This window comes from Microcaecilia unicolor, chromosome 2 (genome assembly GCF_901765095.1).
Source record: "Microcaecilia unicolor chromosome 2, aMicUni1.1, whole genome shotgun sequence".
Classification (NCBI taxonomy): Eukaryota; Metazoa; Chordata; class Amphibia; order Gymnophiona; family Siphonopidae; genus Microcaecilia; species Microcaecilia unicolor.
Window position 1 is genome coordinate 502357760 of NC_044032.1, and position 15612 is coordinate 502373371.

General features: G+C 41.7%; 1 protein-coding gene across 1 annotated transcript in view; it reads left to right on the plus strand.

The window, feature by feature from the left end:
* The window catches only part of JAKMIP1 (janus kinase and microtubule interacting protein 1), a 360574-nt gene extending 350009 nt beyond the window's left edge, over positions 1–10565 (plus strand). The window contains exon 24 of the mRNA XM_030191173.1: positions 10136–10565. Within this exon, the coding sequence (XP_030047033.1) occupies positions 10136–10174 (39 nt within the window). The 3' untranslated portion in view covers positions 10175–10565. The remainder of the gene's footprint in view (positions 1–10135) is intronic.
* Positions 10566–15612: the final 5047 nt, after the last annotated feature.

Genomic DNA, 15612 nt, shown 5'->3' on the forward strand with positions numbered 1-15612 from the left:
ACGCAGCACTAAGGAGGAAGGGATCTATCTCCCAGGTGCGTCCCTCACTTCCCAGTCAATAGATTTGCTTTTGATATTTCTCTAAAATCCCTTAATTATTTGCCCTCTTAGAGAGGAGAGTAAATAATTCCCCTTATACCTCCATCTAGGGTATAGCCACCTCTGTAATTCAAAAGACCTTTAGGAGTTTTGCTGTTTGACTTATTGTCCAGAACAATTATACACTGCTGGTGATTGATTCAGGTACCAGGCTGTCTGAAGATGTAAGTTTGCAGTCTTTACAGATATGGGCAGAGGGGAGTGAGGTACCCACCTTGGGGCCCAGGGTGAAGCATATCAAAGGAGAAGAAAACCAGAGAAGTGCTTCAGGTCCAAGGACTTTGAACTTTCTACCCACATTTTCAACTACTCTGGTTTTGATTGTGCTTTCCAATACCAATATAGCTTTCGTTACCCGCTATCCCCCGGATTCTATATGTGATGCCTAAAAATCTGTGCAGAATCCGAAGCGTATTCTATAACAATGTACATAGCTTAATTGGTTAGCTAGTTAATCAGCTCTGTTAATTGGATGTTAAGCAATTATCAGCACTAATTGCCATTGAGATTTATGTGCACAGCTCGCTAAGGGCTTCTTTTACAAAGCCGCGCTAGCGATTCCTGTGTGGCAAATGAGAGGAAGCCCATAGGAATTGAATGGGCTTCCTCTCATTTGCCGCACCAACAGCCTTCAAAATCGGGACACAGTTCCTTTAATTATTTGACTTGAAAATCAATCTTCCATTAATGACCTGACATGGGCCGTGTTTCGGCGCATAGCGCCTGCATCAGGAGTCAAATGTGTTCTAACATGGAATGGATTCTATGTGCAGTGGCAGAGCTTCCTCCTTTGAAAATAAAAGGAACGCTAAAGCCAATTTTCGATAAAACCCATGCACATTAAGAGGTATTCGCTCAGTGCATTAGGACAAAGTCAGTCCCCACAGCTTAATATCATTTGCTTCAATGCACAAGAGTTCATTATACTTTGAATAAAACTTCTGATGTGAACTCTTTGAGTCTATAGTACGTTTTGTTGCATCATCTTTGGTGTCATCTTTGCTGTGTTTGCCTGCTTACTGACTTGTGCGAGGGTCTTTTGTTCTGTGCTTGTCAGAACTCAGCAGAAGTTCCATTTGTTCTGTTTTATAAGTTGTAGGTGTATTGGTGTTTTAGGGCCCCATATAATATTTGTAGCATTGCCTGTTCTTAGATAGGGTTCATGCTATTTAAATCATAGGAATTAGTGCTAATTTAGGTTGCTACATGTATATTATCAATAGAAATCAAACAAAATAAAACATGGAAAAGAAAATAAGATGATACCTTTTTTATTGGAAATAACAATACATTTCTTGATTAGCTTTCGAAGGTTGCCCTTCTTCGTCAGATTGGAAAAAAATTCAACATGTATGTTGAATTAGATATTTTTTCAGGTTTCGTGTTATTTCACAATGTGCCTGCTAGTGGAGAGATTTATGATTGCTATTACTCAGATGATACGCGTATGAGAATATGTATACACGTATATCTTTTTTGTATGGTAACTTCCGTAGAGAAAATGTGCTTGTTATGATCTGCACTGCACCTGTTGTTGGGGGGAGATAGGGTTTTTTGTGGATGCAGAGCATGTTTGCATTTAATTCCTAAGAACTACCATACTATATCAGACTAAAGATCTGTGAGGGTCATTTATGCAGTGTGCCATGTATGTGACATTCAGGTGTGTCCCAGCTGAAAAAATGTTGAGATCCACTGCTCTAAAGGGTACCAGCAGCAGCAGAGATCCACACATGCTGCTTGCGCCCAGCCTGGAATCTTCCTTGTGCCTCTTCCTACCCCCATCCCTCCCCCTGTGATGCAACTTCTGTTTCCAGCTGGGTAGGATGCACCTGTGGGAAGGCTCTGTGAAGGGCGCAGGTAGCGTATGTGGATCGCTGCTGCTGCAGCCAGTACCTTAGAGAGTGGAGATACATGGTCCACAAATTGCTACATGACAGCATCTCTCCCTGTCCCAGTATGGTTCTCCTATAATATTTTTTTTCCTCCCCCTATTGTCTTCCTCAGGTAAACTATGGCTTCTCTATCTTTCCTATTTTTATTGTAGTTCTTTTCTAATTTCTTTTAATTAATTATGGGGTCCTTTTACAAAGGCATGCTGAAAAATGGCTTGCGTTAGTGTAGGCGTGAGTTTTGGGTGCGCAGATCCATTTTTTAGCACACCTGTAAAAAAGGCCTTTTTTTGCTGAAAATGGACGTGCGGCAAAATTGTCGCACGTCCATTTTGAGTATAAGACCTTACTGCCAGCCATAGACCTAGCGGTAAAGAATCTGGGTGGTAATGACCTATGCGTGTCAAATGCCACTTGGCGCACATCCGTTATGCGTGTCAGAAAATCAAAAATATTTTTCAGACACAACAAAATTGAAATTACCGCAAGGGCCATGTGGTAACCGAGCGGTAACTCCAATTTGGCGCGCATTCGGCGCACGTAGGTGCCTACATGGCTTAGTAAAAGGGGCCCTTATTTTGTAAAGCACTCTGATAGGTTTCCTCTTTAGCGATATATCAAGACTAAGAATAAGCTTGAAACTTGAGATGAATCGCGGGTGGGTGGGAGATGCTGGTGTAAATGTTGGCTGAGGGCACCACAGTCCCTTGAGCCATCCCTGGACTGCTCATTATCTTTGCTGTCTGCCAGTTGTGTCATTAATTTTTGTTCTCCTTGTGTATCCATGTGTGTTATATATTATTATTATTAGTTATATAGCACTACCAGGTGTACACAGTGCTTTACAGACACATACAGTAGACAGTTCCTGTTCTTGGAGTTGCAATCTAATAGACAAACAGACAGCTAAATAACAGACAGAACTTATGGGGTGGAAGTTTAAGTTAACAGTGGGGTCTGCTGCAAAGAAATGATTGCGTGCTAATCGGTTTAAAGATAATCACGTCTTATACCGATTAGCATGCACATAGAAAGTGTGTAGTTGTCTGAGGGCCCTATTTACAAAGGTGAGCTAGCATTTTTAGCACACGCTAAAAATTAGCCTGGACTAACCATGTTGATGCACATAATAACCAAAACTCGATTGGACATAAATTACCTCTTCCTCCTTATGATTCCTAAATCTGACTGTCATGCACAAACTTTACTCTACCACAACTTCACTTTGTAATTGTTCATACCGATATTGGCGATCACCTCTACAGTACTATGTAAGCCACATTGAGCCTGCAAATAGGTGGGAAAATGTGGGGTACAAGTGTTACAAATAAAAAAATAATATTCCTATGGGCATCTACACGGTTAGTGCATGCTAAAACCGTCAAATCAAATAGATAAGCGAAATGAGTGCCCTGTCTATTAAGCTGCGCTGTAGGCGTGCTATCATTTTAGTGCGCTCTAATGCTAGAGACACCCATAGGAATATATGGGTATCTTTAGCATTAGTGCGTGCTAAATTTTAGTGTGCACTAAAAATGTTAGTGCGCCTTAGTAAACAGGGCCTTGAATTTTGTCCCACTAAAGATTTAAAAACCATGCAGGTTATTTTAAATTTATGCATGAAGAAACAGGAAGCCGATATAGTTTTGAGGGAATAATCTCTCAAATTTATTAAATCTAAAAATAATTCTAACAGTTGTATTTTGAAGAAGCTGCAGTCTCTGTAAGAAATTCACGGTAAGTCCCCCAAATAAAGAATTACAACAGTCAAGGTATGGCAGGAGAACAGCCTGGGCTATACTTCTAAAACTTTCAACATTGAGACAAGTTCAAATTACTCAAAGCTGATGCAAACGAAAATGAACTTTTTTCACAAGAGCTGTAATTTGTTCATCAAAGGACAATCTGAAATCTAAGATAATGCCCAAGACCTTAGGCTTATTTGTAATTTGCAAGGTTTCACCTGTAGCAAGTTATAAAACTTTTTGAGGCTAGGAATCATAATTCCCAAACCAAATAATATTAGTCTTCTGCCTGTTCAATTAAAAAAAAAAAATCATACTAGCCCATGAATCAATCGTAGAAATATTTTAAATTAACATTTCTACAGTATGCTCAAAAGTATGTAGTGCAGGGCATAATAAAAAAAAATATTGTCTATATAAGACAATATTTGCACCCAGAGAGAATTGAGCAAAACTCCAAGTGGCCTCATAAAAACATTAAAAAGCAAAGGGGATAATGATGACCCTGAGGGACACCGCAACCAGGAATACCATTCTTATGCACCATATGAACCATGAGAACTTTTTGAATTTATGTCTTATACTGTCCTCTAGTGGTGGAGTTAATTTAACACTTATATTCTGCACTTTCCAGAAGAAACAAATCTGCTTAAAGTAGATTATAGAAAGGCCAGAAATACAAAGAAATAAAACAGAAGTAATAGAAATTACAATTGTATTTGTAGGATTAATATTTGTAATCATGTCTTTGATTGGTTTAGAAAACACTTTATAAAGGCAAACTATTTTTCTTAGGGGCTTTCAATATAAATCTCAATCAATGCACCTACAGAACCAGTAAAGTTATAAATATTTAAATCTGAAAACCTCAGTGGTGTCACTTGTCAGCTAAAAAGATTTTGCTGCAAGAATTACGCACCCACCTCCTCATCGGTTTACAGATGCAAGATACTTTTAATATTACTTTTTATCATTTTTTTCTAAACTAGTATCCAAATATGAAGACACACGCTTTTAATGCACTCATCTTAGAAATATTGTAGTGTCAGTTGGGACAGGGACTAAACATCCGATATGCTCACGTTTTGCTGAAGCTGTTTCAAGAACTGCCCCCTTAATTAAATTAAGCACCAACTTAGCTCATTTAGAATAGGAGTTTTGACTGGTTTAGAGCAGGCAGCTGTATATTTTGTATTTGGGGAGAAATGGTATTACACTCCATTGTACAAATCAGCTGTCAGCAAAGTCTGCAGCACCTATTCCTCTGAACCCACACACACACAAAATGTTTTTTGTTGTTGTTTTTTTTACCTAGTTCATCTGGGATACAGTTCAGAGACTTTGTCCTAGTTTATTCTTGTTTTCATTTTATCCTCCAGTAAGATTTATGTTTTCCGGTTCACATTCTTCAATAAGAGAGCAATTTAAAAAGCTTTTTCATTGGCTAACCAACTGTATAGCCTTGGAAAAAGCCCCAATGAAAAATGCCAGAGTCAAATGCAGGGTTGGTCCAAGGATATCTATCGCTCTAGGCAAACTTCAGCCATATGCTTCCCCTCTCTGCTATGTGCCCTTTGCTGCCTGTGCTTGCAGCACCAGCACCTATTCTCCTGCCTTTTCTCCCTTGCTTCTTTCTACCCTTCTACAGCTTCCACCTACCTACCTCCTTCTCAAATATCCATTTACCCTGCCTTTTCTCCACCTTAACTCTAGCTTCCGTCGCTGTGCCCTTCCATCTTCACCTTCAGCCCCCAGTCCCCTTCTCCCACCTGACCTCTTGTCCTTCCATCCCTAGCCCCCTTCTTCCAGGACAAGCATGAGACCCCTTCTGCCACCCCCATCTCTCTTATCTTGCACCCTTTCTTCCATCTCCACAGTCTATCAGTGTGAGTCCCCTTCTGCCATCCTTAGCCCCATGTCAACCCCTCAGCACCAGTCTTAGCCCTGCATTAGCCCCTAGTCCCTAACCCCCTTCTACAAGCTCCAGCATCAGACTCCTTCTTTCACCCTACTATCTATCAGAGTCTGCCTGCTTGTTTTTCTCTCTCTCCCCCAGTACAGTATCCCCCCATATCTTCCTATTCCCGTCTCCTCCATGTTCAGAACCTCCGCTCTCTCATGCTCCCCTCCCCCACAAAGCATGGTCCAGAATCTTTCCTTTCATACCCCTCCCTACATGGTCCATTATATCTCCCTCTCTCTCCCCTTACTGCCTGTACAGCAGCTCCCCATCTTGCCCCCCCCCCCCTCCTCCATTCCCCTCAAATGTTCATGGTTCCTGTTGTGGCTCTTATTTGTGATGTAACGGTGTAATATCCCATGGAATTGGTATTACTAACTTTATGTGTGATAGACCTTTCCAGAGGCCCTGGGTGGAGGGAGGTCCATGCCAGTGGGTTGGAAAGTATGATGTCCCTGGGTGGGAGGAAAACCAGCCCAAGGGAGTGATGTTGAAATAAGTTGCAGAGAGAAAGTGGTATCCCTGTAGAGAGTGACAGCAGGGTTGGAGTTTGGGTTTAATAAAAGGAGTTATGGTGAGGTACAAGAGATTTTTGGTTGCCTGTACTTCTGCCAGGACCCTCGGGAGCATTGGCAGGTCCTGGAGTGAAGGAATAAATACAAGCTGGCTAAAGGAGCAGTTGCTGCCCCTATAAGTGGCAATTGGAGAGGGTGTGAGAGCTTCAGGTAGATAAGGGGAGTCCAGCCTGGGACCGGGACCAGGACAGGGAAAGCCTGTCCAAGGCCGGAGTGTAGCCATACGAGGACAGCCTAAAGGGTCTGTGCCTGAATGTAAGGGATTGGAGTCAGGAGTAACAAAGCAGCTTTGGATTTATTGCTGATACAAAAGGAGGTGGTATAAATATGTAGAGCAGACATCCTATCTAACGAGTGGGGAGAGAACCAAGAGCATTGCTAATGATCTTGAACAGGACTGAGAGTTGGCAAACTTGTTTGACAGTTAAAGTTAAAGTAAAGCTGTGTTGCATTCTATAAAACTCCTGGAGTGCAGCATTATCATTGGCAAGAGAGTGATAGCGAGTGTTTATGGATGGAGTGAAGTGACACCCCGAGGCTCAAAGTATTCCCAACATCCCAGATCTCTATTCCGGACCATTTACCCACTCCCAGCTTGACTGCAGTCGATATGGGATTTGGGTGTGGTATGAGAGCGATCCCCTATGACACCATGACTGGAGAGAGAAAATAAATTGTGTTTTACCTGTGACCCAGGTTGGGGTTTTAGCAGACCTGAGCTAGTAAAGGGCGAGACACAGGTTACAGCAGTAATGGGACAGCTAATGGGCTTTGGCTTGGGACTCTACAAGTCACTGCCAGGTCCAACCCCTGTGGCAACAGAAAGGGTGCATCTGCGTGGACTACAACTCTAGAGAAACAGAAATGCATTTCTTCCTGTATTGTGCAAAATACAAAGATGTGAGAAATCCTGCACATTGTATTTCTCAAAGCTGGCGTATTCAAATCAGTAAACCAATTCTTTTCTACCTTTATTTCTGGACAGCTAGGCCTCTGTAGCCCAGATCTTCTAGATTTTGCAGGGGCCAGGCTATTATATGCTGGTTGCAGCATCTCCCCTTCCCTTCTCCCCCTCCCCATGTTGCTATTGTCTCCCCTTCTTCTTCCTACCACCCCTAGATGGTCAGTATCTTTCCTTCTCTCTCCCTCCTTCCCCAGGTGGCTATCATCAGCCTTTATCCTCCTCCTCAGGTGGCAGCATCTCCCCTTTTCCTTCCTACCCTTGAACCAGGCAGCTAGCAGGGGTATAGCTACCATTGAGTGAGGCTGGCAAAAAGGCCAGGGGTACCCACTGGTAGGGGCTGATTGTTGTTCAACTGGTGCCTTCCTCTCAGGCTTCCTACTCCCTATTGACATAGTCTGGCAGTGTATGCATATCAATCTCATGCATATTCTTTATGAATATCCTGAAAAACTGACTTGCAAGGGGGTACTCTAGGACTGACTTGGGAAACACTGCTTTAAGTGTCAAACAAAATCTACATGAAAAAGAAAGCAGTGTGGAATCCTTATGGTAAGCCGCATTGAGCCTGCCATGAGTGGGAAAGCGCGGGGTACAAATATAACAAAAAAATTATGGCTAGAAATTCCATGTGTGAAGGGAAGTGGTATTCTGGTAGGGTTGTTCTACTGTCTTCAAGGACAGAACAAACAGACAGATGAATAAATGTTTACAGAAATGAGAAAAGCTGGCAAATTGGGCAACAGTATAATAATGGGTGATTTCAATTACCCACAAAAAATGTACCTTTCTACCTTATATACACAATGTGTTTGCAAGCAACTATGGCATCCCCTGGGCAAAAAAAATTTAACAATCACAAAACCAAAAGCAAAAATGTGGAGAAAAAAAGACATCAGATATTACAGACACACCTCTTTGTCAAAGGACAAGCCTTTTGTATAATGAGGGAACCATATCAGTCATATGTCTTCAAAAACAACTCCACAAAACTATTTTGCCACTGGCTTAACCATGTGCTCTACAAACACTTGTAAAGGAGACCTAAATAACACAATTTATAAGGCTTGGAAAGAGTACTTATCTCGGCTGAAGAATTATCCAACTTTGTATTATGAATCCAGCCTCGCGTACACTGTACTCCACACTTCTATAAAGTCCCGACAGGGTTGCCCTGTTTCGCTACAATATAGCTGCTTCAGGGGAATATTTCCATATATAAGAATAGTCCAAGCTCTTAGCGTCTCGCCATCTCCACTTTGCTCTGGTTCAAAAAATGGCGGATTTCAATTACCCCAATATTGACTGGATAAATGTTACATCGGGTGGGGGGAGAGGGGGAAGCTAGGCAGATACAATTCCTAGACATAATAAATGACTGCTTCTTGGATTAACGTTTCCAGCAACCAACAAGAGGGGGAGTTATTTTAGATCTAGTCCTTAGTGGAATGCAGGGCATAGTATGAGAGGTAACAGCGTTGGGTCTGCTGGGAAACAGTGATCATAACATGATCAAATTTGAACTATCTGGAGTGAAGTCAGTAAGGAAATATACTGTAGCAGCATTTAATTTTTGAGAGGATGGCCATGAAAAACTGAGGTAAATGGTGAAAAAGAGGCTAAAAGGATTGGCTGCAAAGGTTAGGACTTTAAATCAGACATGTACATTGTTTAAAAATACCATCTTGGAAGTCCAGACTAGATGCATTCCATGTATTCACAATGGTGAAAAGAAGAGCAAACGACAGCCAGCATGGTTAAAAGGTGAAATGAAAGAGGCTATTATGGTCAAATAAACATCATTCAAAGAATGGAAAAAAAGACCTGGATGAAGAAAATACGAAGCAACTTAACACTGGCAAGTTAGATGCAAAGCACTGATAAAGAAGGCTAAAAGAGAATATGAAAAGAAACTTGCCACAGAGCCAAAATCTCACAGTAACAACTTTTTCAGGTAGATTAGAAGCAGAAAACCTGTGAGGGAATCCATGGGACTGTGAGATCATGAAGGAGCAGAAGGGGCACTCAGGGAAGACAAGGTCATAGCAGAGAGACTGAATGAATTCTTTGCTTCAGTCTTTATGAAAGAAGATGTCAGAGATCTACCTGTTTCTATACCCCAGAGGCTACACCGCATTGGGATCAATATACAGTATTTGGACAAGGGTTCTATTCTTTGCCTTCAGCTGACATGCTGTGTATGTTTACAATATACTATTGATGCCAAATAACCCCTGATGCAGGCACTGTGTACCAAAACACGGCCTATGTCAGGTCATTGATGTACAAGACTGATCTACCATTTATAGAATAGTGTTCAGTGCCAGGATCTGTGCCCAAATTTGGGTGCAAGGATTTACACCAACTGAAACCTGGTGTAAATTCTCATGCCTAAATTAGGCGCAGATCTCCAGAATTCTATAATACTGCATGCAAATTCCAGGAATGCCCCCACCTGACCATGACCTTCCCAAGGCCATGCCTGCTTTTCTGATCTGTGCAGAAAATTTCCATGTGGATCCTGGTGCCTAAAGATGTATGCATAAATTTAAATTATTGCCAATTAACGCCATTAATTATTAGTGCACAATTATCAGTGCTAATTTGCTTGGTTGTCAGTTATACTGTGCGCACAAATTGGGTGCATATCCAAATTTGCAGGTGCAATTTTGAGCACCATATACAGAATTTGCGTAATAATGAGCACATAAATTTCAGTGACTGTGTTATAGATTCACTCCCTACATGTTAATTAATGAAAATTCTATAACTTATACAACATATTAGTTGTTGGAGTGTATCTAAAGTAAGCCTATATTAGTCAGCTAAGTGTTGTTACATGAAAATATAATTATACTCTATATTAATCAGTTTTCACTTAATATGTTTTCTTTATTCTTTAGGATATAAAAAGAGCTCATGGAATGAACAGCAGAATCTAAGTACAAAAACACAGAAGGACAAAAGAAGTTATTATTTATTTGAGCACTTTAAATTGGTGAATTTTGTCATGAAGCAGTTTACATAATTCTCCACAATGCAACAGAAGTGAATTAAAATACATTTTTGTAAAGATTGTGTTTCAAACTGGAATGATTTAATGTTCAGACAAGGACCAGCTCCTCAAAAGCACTGAGAAAATGCTGAAAAGACCTAGAATTAAAAAACAAAACAAAAACAAGACATTGAAAACAAACAAACAAAAAGAACAAAAACAAATCAAGTGCAATTACTGGCTGTTACGTGAACTACAATCCACCAAACTACTTTTGTTATAAACCAAAATCTTTTCCTCCATTCTGCATGCATTTAACACATGTGATTTACATTTTACAAAAGCTAATTTAATAAATGTTTTTTAAAATGTTTCTTTAAAAAAATAAAGCAACATAAATGGTATCAATTGACTTTTATGGTACATTTGTGGAGAAAAAGCTACAATACAGAATATGTAGACTGTATAATATAGAAAACAGTACACATTTTGATACTTGAGGTAATAATATTCCAAATAATATTGTGAATATGAATTTAGGATGATTAGCAAAATAGAAGAGAAACAGTGACCTCAGGAAAAACTTGGGATGACATGGAGTTAATAAACCCTATGTGTACAGGTTGATAGTGTTGTATGAGCTAGTCCTGCCACAGGAAATGAACTAGAGTCTTCAGCAAACAGTAGAGAACTGAGCATACAAAAGATCTCTAAAGAGTTCATTGATGGGTTGTTTTACTAAGCTGCAGTTTAAAGTGGCCTTAGCATGCTCTTATGTAAGTTTTTCCTGTGCACTAAGACAGTGTTCCCAAGTCCAGTCCTGGAGTACCTCTTGCTAGTCAGGTTTTCAGGATATCCACAATGAATATGCATGAATGTGATTTGCATACACTGCCTCCATTATATGCACATCTTTTCATGCATATTCATTGTGAATATCCTGAAAACCTGACTGGCAAGGGGTACTCCAGGACCTGAGTTGGGAAACACTGCACTAAGGCCATTTTTAGCACAGTAGTAAAATGGTCGATTTTCCATTTTTTCAATTAATGGCCTTCTGCTAATGTTTACAGAAACTAAGCAAAACTAGTTACATTTGCTCTAAAATTGACTCAAACTCAAAATATACAGAAGATCTAGAAATTTAACAGAATGAAACCTCAACAGCCTGGGGTGCCTATAACATTGGCTAACCTTTATTAACGTCTACAATCATTGGTTTCAAAAACTCCTCTGAACCCAACTGCAAGGAAAACAACTCCAATGGAGAAAAAACGTATGCAGCCAAAAAAAAACCAGAGGAACAATTATATCTTCAAACCATGTATTAAAATGAGTTAGAGTCAATGGTATACTGCAAAGATCCACAATTTCAAAAAATGCAAAAGGTGCACAGAACAAACTCCAAAACATAACCACTCGGGTGGTAATCACCTGTATCCACTACTCACTTCAGGGTCTTCAACTGTGACACGATGGACTATCCTTGGGGACAGTTTTGGAGTTCATTCTGTGCACATTTTGCATTTTTTGATGTATGTGACAATATAGTTATGTATTTGCCATTATAGTGAAAACCAGACTATAAGATGAAACATTTGAATATATAGTTATAGACTGAGTGAACGTTTGCAAGTGCTGATGTAAGAGTACATGTGTATGGGAGAGTTTATATAATTAGGACATAGATAGAGGGCTTTGCTTTCCCTATAGGCAACTAATTTATTTGCTTTAGTGGTGATTATTTTGTTTGAAAATTGGGAGCACTGGTTTGCTCATTGAGGTTTACTTAAACACATGGGAGATCTTCAATGATAGAGAAACCCATCCACCCTCTAGGGATAGCGAAAAAACAACCCCAAGTGGGCATCCCGCTTGGGTGAGTCTTACCTCTGAGAATTTCTCCTTTTCACACAAATATTTATTATTTAGGTTTAGTTTACAAAGAGGTTATATAAAGCTCTCTACCTGTATTCTATTATATGTTTGTTTGATTTAGCCAAGGTCAAAGACCCCTGGTTTGTATTCTTTACTGTTTGACCATTACCAGTGGTATAAGTGGGGGATTACTTATTGTATTATTTGAGCCTCTGATGAAACAGGAAGTTACATCAGAGAGGTGGCTGCAGTAAAGGGAAGAGGTGGGCGCCGGTGGTGGCAGGGCAGCGTATGGGAATCGCTCCCGCTGCCAGGTTTGGAACATCACCGTGAGGTAAAATGCCACAAAGGGGGAGATGCCGCCCCTCTGAGGTGCTGCTCCTGATGAGTGCCACCTGAGGCCCCCACCTCAGGTGGTCTAATAGTCAGGCCGCCCCTGCGTCTAGCATACCAAGGGTGATGTGATGGGGACGATCTGCCCTGGAAGCAGGCAGCAAGGGCTGCGTGGAGCAGGCATGCAGCTTGTCAGCTTTGCCGGTCCCCTACCCTTCTCTGATGTCATCTTCCTGTTCCAGGACAGGGGACCGGCAGAGCCGACAACTGCTTGCCTACGCCAGACACCCCCTTGCTCAGAGGAGAGGGTGCTCCACCTGGGGGGGGGATGGCTGCTCTGCCGCAGGTGGAAACTAATGTAGATACTCCACTGGTGCTCACACAAAGCCACAGTAGCGTTTTTGACACATGCTAAAATAAGCGTGTGCTAAACACTAGAGATGCCCATATATTCCTGTGCACTTTACACGGTATCAATATTATACTTAATGGAGGGGGTTTCTCATAAACATTTTTTTTATTACCCAGCTCCTAATGCTTCTTATCAATATCCTCACAAAGATCTTAAAGGGTACTGAGTATTGGATCCATCAGATAACCATGTCACCACCATTCAGGCTATATGAGCCAGGCATTTTCTTATGGTGGGCATGTATTCGTCATTGATCCGTAGTTTTTAGTATATAAACTTTCACCCATTCATTTAAATCTTCAATATTCTCTCTTATGATAAAAGAATGCACTTAGCTTAGCTGAATGTTCACTATTTCGCCGTTCTTTTTAGTGAAAATTCAGCTAAGTGTATTCTTTTATCATAAGAGAGAATATTGAAGATTTAAACAAATGGGTGAAGTTTAAATATTAAAAATTATGGATCAATGACGAATACATGCCCACCATAAGAAAATGCCTGGCTCATATAGCCTGAATGTTGGTGACATGGTTATCTGATGAATCCAATACTCAGTACCCTTTAAGATCTTTGTGAGGATATTGATAAGAAGCATTAGGAGCTGGGTAATAAAAAAATTGCATATATTCCTGTGGGCATCTCTAGCGTTTAGCACACACTAATCATTACTGCATGCTAAAAACACTATCACTGCTTAGTAAAAGACCCCCAAAGTTAGACATGAAACTGCGGGCTGACATGAAACTGCGGGCTTATGTTAATACTAGTAAAAAAAGGCCCGTTTCTTAACGCAAGGAAACGGGCGCTAGCAAGGCAATCCCCCACCCTCCCTCGCTGTGTCGCTCTGTCCCCTCCGAGTTCCAGACCCCCCTCCCTCCCTCCCAGTTCAAGGCCTCCCAGCCTCCCTGGCCTCCCACCCACCCAGTTCAAGGCCCCCTCACGCCCCTCCCACGGAGTTCCAGACTCTGCCCTCCCTCCGTATTCAACACCCTCCCCCTCTGCAATCACTGACGTCAGTGCGTTCTAAGCTGCCTAGCAGACCACCTCCGGGGGAGCTACGGTCCCTGGCACATTAGAATGTTGGAGGTGAGAATTATTATATAAGACGATAAGAAGATTCTATAACGGCAGTTCCACACAGAACTGCCATTGTAGAATTTGTGCTTAGCATGCATCAGCCCGGCACCCAAAGTCTGGAACTTTTTCTTGAATCTACCTTCAAGTGTCCACAAATTAATCTATATCAATCCCACCTCTAGACTGAAAAGCAGATTTGTGACCAGGCATTTTAAATCCCTGTCTATCTGACCATTTTATCTTTAAGCAGAAACTGTTTAAGTAATTCTCAAATCATGGAACAGCTGTCATGTGTAGATTAGTACTAGGGCAATGCTGCCACATGTACCCTGAATCCAAAGTATGCCCTTGCTGATGGATCAACATGGTAACTATTTGCCTCAAGCCAAACGTCATTATGGGGTTCAATTTCAAATCAGAAAAATGGCCCAAAAGCAGCACAAAGTGGCAGATAAAAACATTCAAAACACTATTTTTGAAACCCATTTTAAAGATATTTTACTATGTAGTTCATATCCAAATCCCACCCCTGACACACCCCCTTGTGATTTGGATGTTCCCAAAACTCAGATGTTTTTCTGCCATAATGAAACAAAGCAAAACCATCTAGGGCTAAAAGTTATATGTTTTGGTCTAGACCTGTTTCAATCATGACTAAGTCACAAAAAAGGTGCCCTAAACAACCACTGGAGGGATTAAGGCATGACCCCACCTTACTCCCCCAGTGATCACCGACCCCTCCTAGCCCCCTCCAAAGATATGAAAGAAACAGTACATACCAGCCTCTGTGACAGCTTCAGATGTTATGACCAGTCCTATTAGAGCAACAAGCAGGGCCCTGGCGTAGCCTAGTGGTGTGTGCAGTGCACTGTAGAGAAGGGGACTCAGATCCATAGTCCAGTGTAACTATTACACTTGTAGTGGAAAGTGTGAGCCATCCAAAACCCAACAAAAACCTACTTGTACCCACATATAGGTGACACCTGCAACCATAAGGACTATTGTAGTGGTGTACAGTTGGGTAGAATAGATTTTTGGTGGGTTTTGGAGGGCTCACCATACAATATGAGGGGGTAATGGTGTTGAATCCTGGATGTTTAATAAAGTTGTCAGTTTCGGACATCGTCTGCTGCCCTCTTTTTTGTCTCCCTTGTTGTGACTGGTTCGTACACAAGGAATTAGTCATGCTTCTTTCCCTCCCTCACTGATTCCAAGCAGGGGCCACCACAGATTTCGCCCTGGACCCCCCTACTGCCGCCGTGGGTACCTTTGCTGGCGGGGGACCCCAACCCCCACCAGCTGAGGTCCGCTTCCTCCTGCTGCTGCGAGGTTTTTTAAGTTCATCGGGATTCGTCCTCCGTCACTCTGTGCTGCTGTTCAAAGAAGCTGCTAGCTGAATGCAGTTTCGGACTGAGACTGACATTGCTGCTGCACGTTGTACATGAGTCTGACGTCCTGCACGTACAACGTGCAGCAGCGACGTCAGACTCAGTCCGAAACTGCATTCAGCAAGCAGCTTCTTTGAACAGCAGCACAGAGTGACGGAGGACGAATCCCGATGAAGAACTTAAAAAACCTCGCAGTGGCAGGAGGAAGCGGACCTCGGCTGGTGGGGGTTGGGGTCCCCCACCAGCAAAGGTACTCACGGGGGGGGGGGGGGGTTGGAAATGGCGGCGGCGGCTGGG